This window comes from Anguilla anguilla, chromosome 14 (genome assembly GCF_013347855.1).
Source record: "Anguilla anguilla isolate fAngAng1 chromosome 14, fAngAng1.pri, whole genome shotgun sequence".
Lineage (NCBI taxonomy): Eukaryota > Metazoa > Chordata > Actinopteri > Anguilliformes > Anguillidae > Anguilla > Anguilla anguilla.
The window spans coordinates 11,253,838-11,264,572 of NC_049214.1; the positions used below are offsets into that span (position 1 = coordinate 11,253,838).

At 45.9% G+C, this 10,735-nt stretch overlaps 1 protein-coding gene across 13 annotated transcripts in view; it reads left to right on the plus strand.

Annotated features, from left to right (window-relative positions):
• sec31a (SEC31 homolog A, COPII coat complex component) overlaps positions 1–10,142 on the plus strand; it is a 29,536-nt gene extending 19,394 nt beyond the window's left edge. For 9 of the 13 annotated variants that reach the window (XM_035391665.1, XM_035391664.1, XM_035391666.1 and 6 more), the window contains 8 exons: positions 866–980; positions 1,660–2,061; positions 4,456–4,494; positions 5,581–5,639; positions 6,452–6,703; positions 7,692–7,811; positions 8,351–8,422; positions 8,847–10,142. In XM_035391665.1, coding sequence (XP_035247556.1) covers positions 866–980; positions 1,660–2,061; positions 4,456–4,494; positions 5,581–5,639; positions 6,452–6,703; positions 7,692–7,811; positions 8,351–8,422; positions 8,847–9,026 — 1,239 coding nt within the window. In that variant the 3' untranslated portion in view covers positions 9,027–10,142. The remainder of the gene's footprint in view (positions 1–865; positions 981–1,659; positions 2,062–4,455; positions 4,495–5,580; positions 5,640–6,451; positions 6,704–7,691; positions 7,812–8,350; positions 8,423–8,846) is intronic. The other 4 variants (XM_035391668.1, XM_035391667.1, XM_035391670.1 and 1 more) reach the window with 4 other exon arrangements.
• The last annotated feature ends 593 nt before the right edge of the window (positions 10,143–10,735 follow it).

Here is a 10,735-nt window from a genome sequence, read left to right on the forward strand (position 1 = left end):
CTTCTCTGTCACCTTTGCTCAAGGCTCCAGTTTCCAAAGACTCACGTGGAATTGTGTTGCTGTGTTCACTATGTTCAGCCAAGACTTGCCACAGTTCTGTTATCAGTGTCTGCCTTTATCTGTAAAATTTCATTTGCGAGGTTCTTGTTTCGATTTAACCATTTTCCTCCCCCAGGTATTGCAGCCTTTGTGTATCTAAATGAATATGTTCTACGTGTATTCTCTTTTCTGTTTTGTCTGGTCTGGTAGTGTGTACACACACGCTCGTGCCATTGCTTGCTGATTTCTGTAGATTTCTCGGATTCGGTAGATCTAGTTTTAATTGTGACTTTTTCACCACTCCTGCCTTTCTTTTCTAGCACATGATGGCCTGTAGCAGCTTGTTATAAATATCTTGTGTAGGGGGCAGTGATTATGCAGCAATACACAAGCAAGCATGAGGAATTGCTGGTCTTCTGAATCGTTATGTATGTGATCATATGCTTAAAGTGAGATGGTTTGGCGAATGAAACATTTTCACCCAGCGTAGAGCGGACAGAAGAAGAGTGTGCAGGGCGTGTTAGCCCATCTCCCGAAGCTGGCGGCCTTGTTCGGCTCACCTTCGATGACATTGGCCACCTCACAGTCAGACTCGGGCCAAATTGTTATTTGATGTGTCCTTTTTTCGACATCTGAGTTCTAATCTGAGCTCCTTTGAGCCGGGATTGTGTCCCAGCTGGAGTCTGTGTGAGACCTGAGACGGCCCCTTTTCTCTCCTGGCCTCTCTGAGCGTGTCTCCACACAGAGTCTGCCCCACAGGTCAGGTTTGTGGGGGCGCTCCTGGTGCGCCCCTGTGCTGACTGCAGATTCCTCTCTCTCCCTGCAGCCTCCGGTCCAGGCAGAACCTGCACCCCCGGGGTTTGTGCTGCAGCCCCAGGCCGCCCCCCCTGTGCCGGCCTCCAGCGGCGCGGGATACCCGTACCCCCAGCAGTACCCCCACCGTAAGTACGGCCGGGACACAGGGTCAGAGCTGCCGCCCCTGACCCCGCCCCCCATGGCATTTGGAGTCGGGGGCAGAAAACGCTTTATCAAAACAAAACATTAAAACAATAGAACGATAGCATTGGGTTCATTCTATCCCGGTAAATCTGATCTGTGGTTTAACACAAAACCCAAGCAAAAAACAAATAAAGAAATCAGGATGCATTCTCCTTCCCTTCTAACGACTTCTATGACTTCTGCTCAAGGCTTGAATTTAGGAATATTTTAAGCAGCATGCAGAACAGCATGTTTTTACTAATTATATTGTCAGTCTGAGAATTGCTGTTGGGCTAGGTTGGCATTTAACTGTATTTGCATGACATTTTCCAGGCTGTATTGCTGAAATGGCAGCACAGCATTCTCATTTCAAATTGAGAATGGTTGTTGGATTGGCTTTTATCTGACTGTACATAACCAAACTTTGACCTAACAGCTTGTGTGAAAATGGAAAGGAATGATATTTTTATTGTACAGATTGTATACTATATATATCCGAAAGGAGAAGAAAAACTCCCTTCAAATGCATTCCTTATTTTCAGTTATTTTGTGGGTCTCCGTGTTGCTGCAGCCCTAACACGTCTCTTACTCTAACCACCTCTGTTCTTTCTCTTGTGTTGTATTGTGTCTGTATGAACGTAGCTTACCCCCAGATCCAGCATTACGTCCCTGGAGCTGGGGGACCAGCTATCTATCAGCCTCACCAGTACACAGCTGCCGCACATCCTCATCTTCCTCCCTCCTCTTCCTCCCCTGTGGCTGCCTATCCACCCTACATGCACCCACCCACCTCCCACCCTCCCCATCCAGTCTTTCCCTCTCCGGGGGTGTCCGGTGGCCCCTCTCCTCTCGCTCATCATCCTCCTCCTCCGACCTCGTCCTTCTCTCCTCCGACCTCGTCCTTCTCTCCTCCTCCTCTGTCCTCCGGAGCCTCCTTTCAGCACAGCGGGCCCGGAGCGCCCGCCTCCTACCTGCCTCCTCCGCCCACAGGACCAACAGGTACAGAGCCTGAGCCCAACCTGGTGCCCGCCTCACAGAGAACAGGTCTGCACCAGCTCCGCCTCCTCCCCGCCCGTACCTCACAAACCGCCCGCTCCGTCAGGGCGCTTTGCACACACTCTACCCTACCTACCCGGTGTGCAGGTGTAGAACACTGCAAACGGTTCATGCATTTGTCTTAACCGAAATGTTAAGTATTCATCTTTTTATTTTTTCAAGAGTATGCATAATTGAGGATTAGAACGATTGTTATTTTCTGTTGTATTTCTCTTTGTCACTTAGTCCTTGAATGTCCCACATGCCTTGTCACACACAACCCTGTCCCCGTAACTGCCTTTTAGATAACTGCGTGCTCTGTTTTATTCTAGCCCATGCAGCTGGTCTTCTTGTACTAACAACACTTCCTGTGCTCACTCTGGCCTTGTGTATACATTGTGCATAACATGTGCAGCGCATGACAGCCTGTGCTGTTGGCTGTAACATTGGTAACTGGAATTTCACAGTATGCAGAGAACCAGGGAAGGACCTGTGGGGGTGCATTAAGGAGGAGAAGAATACCTTTCAGTTAGTGCTGAAGAAATGTCTCTGCCTGCTTTCTCTCAGGCTTATAATAGCTTACTGAGAATGGGACCTGACAGACTCGCAGATGAAACCAAGAGCAAAAAGAGAAGTGCCACCAATGAGGATGTGGTGTCTGCTCATGTTTTACTTCTCTTTTTTTAATCTCGTCTGTGGAATGGAAGGCAGGATGTTTTGGTCTGAAGAAGTATACTGTATATCACACATTATGCATTTCATATCTTGCCACTGAAGAGAAACAACAGCTAAAAAGCTGTGTATGATTTCAGTTTGTCCTTGACCAGCTGTCTTCACGGCTCACACCTGTGAAGGATTGTGCTGAGACGTGTACATGTGGCATTTTAAAAAATCACTTGGAGATCCCAGACAGTGTATTCAGCTGATGCACCTTTTGGTGGGGGGAGATCCAACCAAATTGATAACGGATTTTTTTTTTTGGATGTGTAAAAATGCATTCTCTTGTACTGCGCTTTTCAAACGTTGGTACTGTCAGTTATTTGGCAGTCAGCCAGAGAAGCAGGTAGTGGAAGCAGGTGTCTGTCTTAGGCACAGACCTCGTGTGAATCCCCAGGGGGCCGTACCTGATGCATGCTTCAGTAACAGCTTCTCAGTCCTCTCAGTGCAGATTGGCAGACGTTATAGAACTGAATGCCAACTGAGCGCTGTAGAGCAGCATATGAATGAGATGTCAGCTGGTCAGCTGGGTGCAATGAGTGTGCCCTGGTCAGATGGCGCCCAGCCAAATGCCCCTTCATGGAAGACAGTAATGGAGATGCATGTGGGCCTTTTTGGGCATGGTGCTTGTGCAGTGCAGTCACTGGAGGGTCAGGCCTGAACAGGGGCTCGCCCTCTGATGACTGCTGGTTTGGTTCCTGAAGCCGTGCTGGGAATCAGTCTGAAGCCTGAAGCCATCGCGTCCGAGGGGGCGGGCGATACCGAGTGCTAATCTTCACCCGTATCGTGGCAACAGAATGATTACAACAGGAAAATAGCACACGCACGTTTTGTGCACCCGTGTGAACACTGAATGTTCCACAAGTCCCCCCCTGATCAGGCACCTTGGGTCATTCTGCTTTAAAGCAAAGCCCTGGGCAGGATGTAGCCTCTTCCATCTTCATGGTGTCCATTTGGCACATCCAAGCAAACACACAAATACAGTTTCTATCCGCATTTCAGGTGACTCGTGCTGCGAATGTTGAATTTAAGGCAATCGTGGATTATTTTGCAGCGACTTGGGCTTCCCAAAAAGGCCCCTTTAAGGCAGACTCATCACCGCCCCTGTTGGTGATGCTCGGTTGTCAAGTAGAAGCCAGTATCCTGGATGACGCGTTGAGTTTGTACCGGCTCATGCCTCTCTGAGCACGGCGTGTTCATGTGTTGTTGCCGTGTCGTTTAATGCCCAGTCAAGGGTGTAGGAGCAGCTGCTGAGGCGATGGTCCATTCACACCTCTCAGGGCCCTGAGTCAGCGCATTGTTGACTCCTCTTCGCCACAGTAATGTGGAAAAGACGAAAACAAAGGCCTTTACCAGCTGTTCTGGCTCTGGATCTGCCCCTGATCAGCTATTTCCTCCTGACTGCACACTTTCAGAACAGCAGCTAGCTCATTTCTGCCGGTTACAAATTAACTGGGTGTTTTGCTTTTACCTGATAGCCGGTTTACCTTTCTTATTTTTGCAAGACCTTGGATTTGTAAAAAAAAAAAAAAAAAAAGAAAAATGGAAAAAAAGAAAAACACCTTTAAAAACATTTGCACTGCGCGGTTATTTTTTTTTTACACTTTGTCTGGTGTCTTCCTGCCTGTAACATATGGGCATAAAGCAGACCCAGAATGCACTTGTTTCATGTGATCTTATTTACAGGGGGAATGAATGGCCAAGACACAGCTGGTTTTATGGAAGGTGAATTTGCCACAGTTGCTTTGAAATTGCATTGAAAATCACCATTGGCTTTAATTTTTCCAAAGATTCCACTAACTTCTTAACCTGATTTAATCTGAGAGTGCTTTCATGCTAAAATAACATTTTGTATATAATAATAATTTCTAAATTAAATCATATAAACGGTGGTGCTTTTTCAAATTGGGGTGAGAAATGGGCTTTACCTTCTGTATCATGTAGTTAATGATGCAGCTCTGCTGCATCCAGAGCTGTGTTGAGACCTGTAAGTACAGCAGACAAACTGATGGGTCATGAAACAGTAAACAGTTGTTGTGGGTTGACCCACTTTCCCCCGTCAGTCAGAGCTGCTGTGGCTTGAATCTGGGGGTGTGATCAGCGCTTTAAACACTGACCTAAGTAGGTCAGTCATTATACTGATGAGAGCGAATCGGGGTGTTTGCGATTATCCTTTGATCTCAGGCTGGACTGAAATAGCAGTAGATTGAAGGCTCTGTCTGTTTTATTTGTCGCTTCCTTTTATCTCCACAAAGACGACGATAATGACTGTACTGTGCGTGCGTTCATACAGTGGCACTGTAAGGGTGCATTAGCGATTGATGTGTGATGTTACGGCACCTCATAGTCTTTATGCACACAGAACCTTTCTCATCTATAATACTGATTTCAGTGGTGGGAAGGCGAGTGCTTTCTGTAACAGGCTGTGCTTCCATTCACCAGTGTGCTCTTCGTTTGCTCGTGCTGTTCATTTGCTCGTGCTGTGTAATTACATTTTCTTCGCCATCAACTTCGCTTCTAGGGAGCCTTCGTAAGTCTAATGGGGTCTAATGGAGACTTAACTTAATCTTATTTTGTAAGTGGACTAAATTAACTGGTCTTAAGGAAAATGAAGATCCAGTAAGACTGGTTTTTGATTCCCCCCCCCCCCCCCCCCATCCCCCCTTCCCTCCAAGTATAATTTGAGGCTGAATACATAATTGCTTTGGAATACTCGAGGAAGGCAAAACCTCATCTGCTGCTCTGGCCTGAAAGCGTGGAATCCTGCCGTCAGGAGACATTAGTGATTCCTGTGCTTTCGTTTCTCCACAGGGCCTCAGAACGGTTGGAACGATCCTCCTGCTTTGAGCCGGGTGGCAAAGAAGAAGAAGGTGAGCGTGCTCAGTGCGCCAGGCAACGCTAAAGGTCCCAGGGGGCTAACATATCACGCCGTGCAAAAAGCGCGTTTGCAGGGCGGCGTCCTGGGAGAGGGAGGGGTAACACAGTGTGCAGAACCTCTTTTGGGAGGGTAACTGAATGTCACGCAGCACGTGGAACTAATTTTGGGGTGGCTGTGGTGTACAGTGTGCAGAATTGGGGTTCAAATCGATTCAGTATGCACTATGCATGCCTGCTTACAGAAAGGGGGGTTAGCATACTCTCTACTTCTCATTTTGGCTGGCAGTCACCTATTTAGTATGCAGGCCCACTTCCTTTGTGGGCTGATTGGCGTGCCACACTGTATGCATGCCTCATTGAGCTCTGATGTAGTTCAGAGAATATAACCCAAATTACTACAGCATAATTCCAGCCATTACAATCAGTAATTTATGTAAAATGTGAATTGGCAAAATCTGTCTTGTGGAGGGGGGGCGCATGAGCAGTATAAACAGAGAACTGCAGGAATGATGACCATCTTTCATAACTAGGGAGGCCAACAGCCCCTGAAATGTGTATTAAAATACTGGGTGAATATATAAAATAATTTAGCATTACTGGGTAAAGCTCAATGAACCATTGTAGTCACATAACCCTCTGGAAAAGGCTTGCATTGCAGTAAAATGCTTTTTTTTCCTTTAACAGTTTAAGTTTCATTTTGATGAAAGAACAACTGTTCGTTTGCATGGTATTTGTTTGCTGAATTTCTGCTGCATTGGTTGTTTCTGCTCTTACTCCCTCCCCACACCCCTTCACTTTTATCCAGGTCCCAGAGAACTACACCCCCCCTGCCCCGATCACTGCGCCAATCATGGCCCCCCTGGGAGACCCCCAGGCACAAGCGCAGGTGCAGGCTCCACCCACGCTGCAGCCCCAGCAGCTCCCCACAGGCCAGCCTGGGGTGCAGGCCCCTTACCCCGGCCTCCAGCAGCCCCTTGTCCCGCCCCCTAGGCAGCCCACCATGCCGAAGGCGAACGTTGAGGGTGCACCAGGAGCTCCCATTGGAGACATCATTCAGGTATTATAAAAGGAGAATTTTTTTTTTCCCATCATGGAGCACATTCTGTATTTTTCCATAGCTATAGTTAGGGGAAGGTTGCATGAGAACATTCAGTCATCCACCGTGAATAGGGTGGAGATCCAGAAATGACTGGCATTCACCCAAAATACACCCAATTATATGTCATGGTATTATATGTTAAACTACTGTATGTCAACAAATATTCCGGGAAACACAGAACACCTATTGTGAGACATACTCTGCTTAAGGTGGAATAGGTGAAGTGCTAGGAAATTAGTGATACAGCTCTGATTGGACGGCTAGTCTAATGCATATGGCTACTGCTCCTCCTACTTATTTTTCTCCTTAATGTGGCTGTTTTACCCAGCAAAATGTCAGCGAATAAGAAGAAAACAGAACCAAATATCCTGTTACTTCTCTGACTTTAAGTATATGCTTCAAATATTGAACATATGAACAATATTGCTGGAGGCTTCTGAGCCACTGATTTTATATGAGTGGGGGTTTTCAGTCGAGTGCTTTGGGGTCCATAACTTCCAGTGCCATAGCGATCCTTGGCTTGCACCAAGGAAGACTTTATACATGAGAGGAAATAAAGTGGCCGTTTTGGAAGTGGAGAGGTGTATTTTTGGTCTTTGAAGGCCCCAAGGCTTGACTTTACACTCCACCTAGTCATTTAAGAAAAACTATTTGCATAGCAACCTGTGCTTCCAGAAGCACCTCTGCTGTGGTGGCCTGCCTCTGTTGATTTTTGTGGTTGACATTCAAAAGCCAAAAACGCTACCCTTGTGTGGCGAGGTGCAGACCAAGGGACTCGCCAGTAAAGCTGAAAAAGAAAGGACGCACTCTCAACCCAGTTTCATTCAAACCCCGCCCCTGTATAGTGCATCTGTTGAGCAAGTATAACTGTACTGTATATCTGGGAGTGTCACACGTGCACGTGTGGAAAGTTGCTTTCTTGGTTTAAACTGGCCTGTTTTCACAGCCCGTGCAGGCCATGCCTGCGGAGAAGATCACCAAGAAGCCCATTCCAGAGGAGCACCTCGTCCTGAAGACCACATTTGAAGGGCTGATTCAGAAATGCCTGGCTGCTGCCACTGACCCGGTAACACTCGGCCGCACGCGCCAAATCTTCCCTCTGCTTCTTACCCCACTGCTCCTAGCGTTCTTCTGAATTCAGCCCCCGTCACCTGTTAAAAGGGCCGGGGAGCGATGGTTGTAGTTTCTTCTGTGCTCGCTGTGAGCGGCCTGCATGATCACTTGATGTGAGCATGTATTATTACACACAGAGATAGTGCAGGTGCGGGCTGTTGCAGGTTCCCTTCATCATACGGTGATGTTGTCAGTGTGTTCATTTGTTTTCATTGTTCACGTTCTCATTTTCAGTAATGGTTTTGCGCCAGTCACATTCACAGTACTATCATAAGGGCAACCAACAATTACAGCAATTGCAGATCATGTGGTGTGGCATTTATTAACAAGAACAAAGTCAGCTACGTGGGTTGCGTTGAATAGAGCTGCCATGCTAGTCTTATTGCTGAGTCTGTGGTCACAGATATGCAGCTGCTAGGTTGTAGGTCAGCTCCATGCCAGAGGAAAACCGTTAGAAAACATTTTCAAATGGGATTACTGTCACTCTTACAGCAAACCAAGAGGAAGCTGGACGATGCCAACAAACGCCTGGAATTACTGTACGATAAACTACGAGAGAAAACTGTAAGTATTCCATCAGTTTGAGGCAAACAAACAGTTTGAGCTGGGCAGAACTGAGCATCGTGTGAGTTCATTTACATTCCTGAACGCGTGCCATCTTTATAGTATGCCACTGCTGCTGTGTAAACGCAGGTAAAATATTACTGGGCAAACTGGAAGGACCATTAACCAAGTGGCAGCACGTGGTTCCACGTGGTAAATGACAAAGCGAGTGACCGTGTTTTCCCATCCACCAGACATTGAAATAGGCATGATTGTAAAGTGGTAATCTTGTTCTGATATTCACGTTCTGAGTTTAATACTTTTAATGGAGTTTCAAGTTCCAGTGCAGGGGGGTGTTTGAGAAGAGGCTGTTTATAGAATAGTCTCGAGCTTTCGGAGTTTGGTGACCGGTAGTGCGTTAAGCGTTGGAAATGTTTTTTCGCAGCTCTCCCCGGCGATCGTGGGCGGCCTGCACAGCATGGCGCGGAGCATCGAGGCGCGCTCCTACACGGACAGCTTGAACATCCACACCCACATCGTTAGCAACAGCAACTTCAGCGAGACGTCCGCGTTCATGCCAGTGCTGAAGGTGGTTCTCACACAGGCCAACAAGCTGGGGGTGTGACTGGGAGGGGCCTACCCCTGGCACGCTCACGATGCCATCAGTATCACTACGACTGCAACGTTCATACCGGGACATAGGACCAAACAGTGTTGCTTTTGCCATCTCATCATTGCTGAAATTTACGTTGGTGCGGCCCATCTTTTTTCTTTTTTCTTTTTAGATTTTTTGTCTTGTTCTCTGTAATTTTTTAATTCTTTGTTAAAAAAAAAACAAAAAACTTTTAATCATGAAATCCAGACAGAGCAGAGTGCAATGAGAACTTTTTTTGAACTTAAGTTTTTAATCAGAATGATCCTATTAAAGATAATACATGCTTTTGATGATGGATCGTTGGCAGGGAAACGCCAAAGTGTCACAGAAATCTGTTCAGTGTTTATCTGGATGCCAGGTTAAATAGGAGGGATGGATTGTCCTTGACGTGCCCTACGGATGTCATTTGAACATGTTTATCTATCTGTTTTTTCTTTCTCTTCATTATGTCTTTTTTGCTTCCTATCTCTCTTTTTTAAATAGAAAGTAAGAGGAAACTTCCCTTATTCTGTCACAAATGTCTCATGTCATCAATGAAATAGGAAATTTAAGACCAACAACATGCAATATTTTCAATAAATAGTATTTATTTAAAAACGTGGTTGTATTGCATTAACACAGATTTCTCTGTGATACATTGAACTGAATACTAAACAAGATGTCGAATATGCATATCAGACTTAGCCTTCCCACTTCTAAAGCTGTTAGCCAGTCATTTCGAAACAATAGGGTTAGAAATCTCCCCAGACAGTGGCCGCACTCCCTGGATAGAGAAATATGTCCCATGTTCAGGTTTCAAAAGGGTTTTTTGTTTTGTTTTATACTTTGTCATTGATCTTGAAACTGTACTTCAAGCCGACCTCACATATCTCTCTCAGGTGTTTGTGGGTTGTTGTATGACTCCTACAGGATTGTTTTAATGAGCAATGGCTGCTTGTGGATGATAATTGCCTATGTTGTCTGACGGACCCAAGTAATGATCACAAAGCATGAACCTGTTCATTCGGTAGATTCAAAGGTAGATGAAAATGATGGATGCGAGATCAACACCATCTTAGGAAAATAAAGGGAATTGTTTGGATTTTTCTTTTTGTCTTTGTTAACTTGATATGAAAAATGTTTCCTCGCTTGTTATATCTCTTCCTTCTAATATCTGTGTCTACTTGCCATTTCTTGCTTTTTAATCCTTGGTTTATGTCGGTGTATGTACTACTGAACCTTACGAATGCAGAGGCAGGTTGTGTGCAGGCACAATTAGTGGCCGATGTGGGTGTGCCCCAAAGACCAGACAAAAACATTTCACAAGGAGCAGATGAATTGGACAGCAGCTGTCAGTGACACATCCACTCAGCAGCACATATGTGATTGTCATAAACCAGCTTGTGCCTTTTTCTGTTTTTAAGGGTGCCATCCACATATTTTCACTCAGTATAGTCACTGTGGAATAACTTGCCAGGTCTTGTCATTGTGGCAGAAACTCTGGTGGCCTGTTAGTATCCACAGATAGAGCCTAGTCCTAGACTAAATTCTATTTTGAATGGAGATTTTCCATACCAAACTCAGTTTAGTCTTGGACTAAGCTTAATCTCTGTCCGTGAAACCAGCCCTGGGGATTTTCAAGACCAGGCTCGATACGATGCTAGATACTATCTAGTTTGTAGGTAAACAGTGAGCACTAG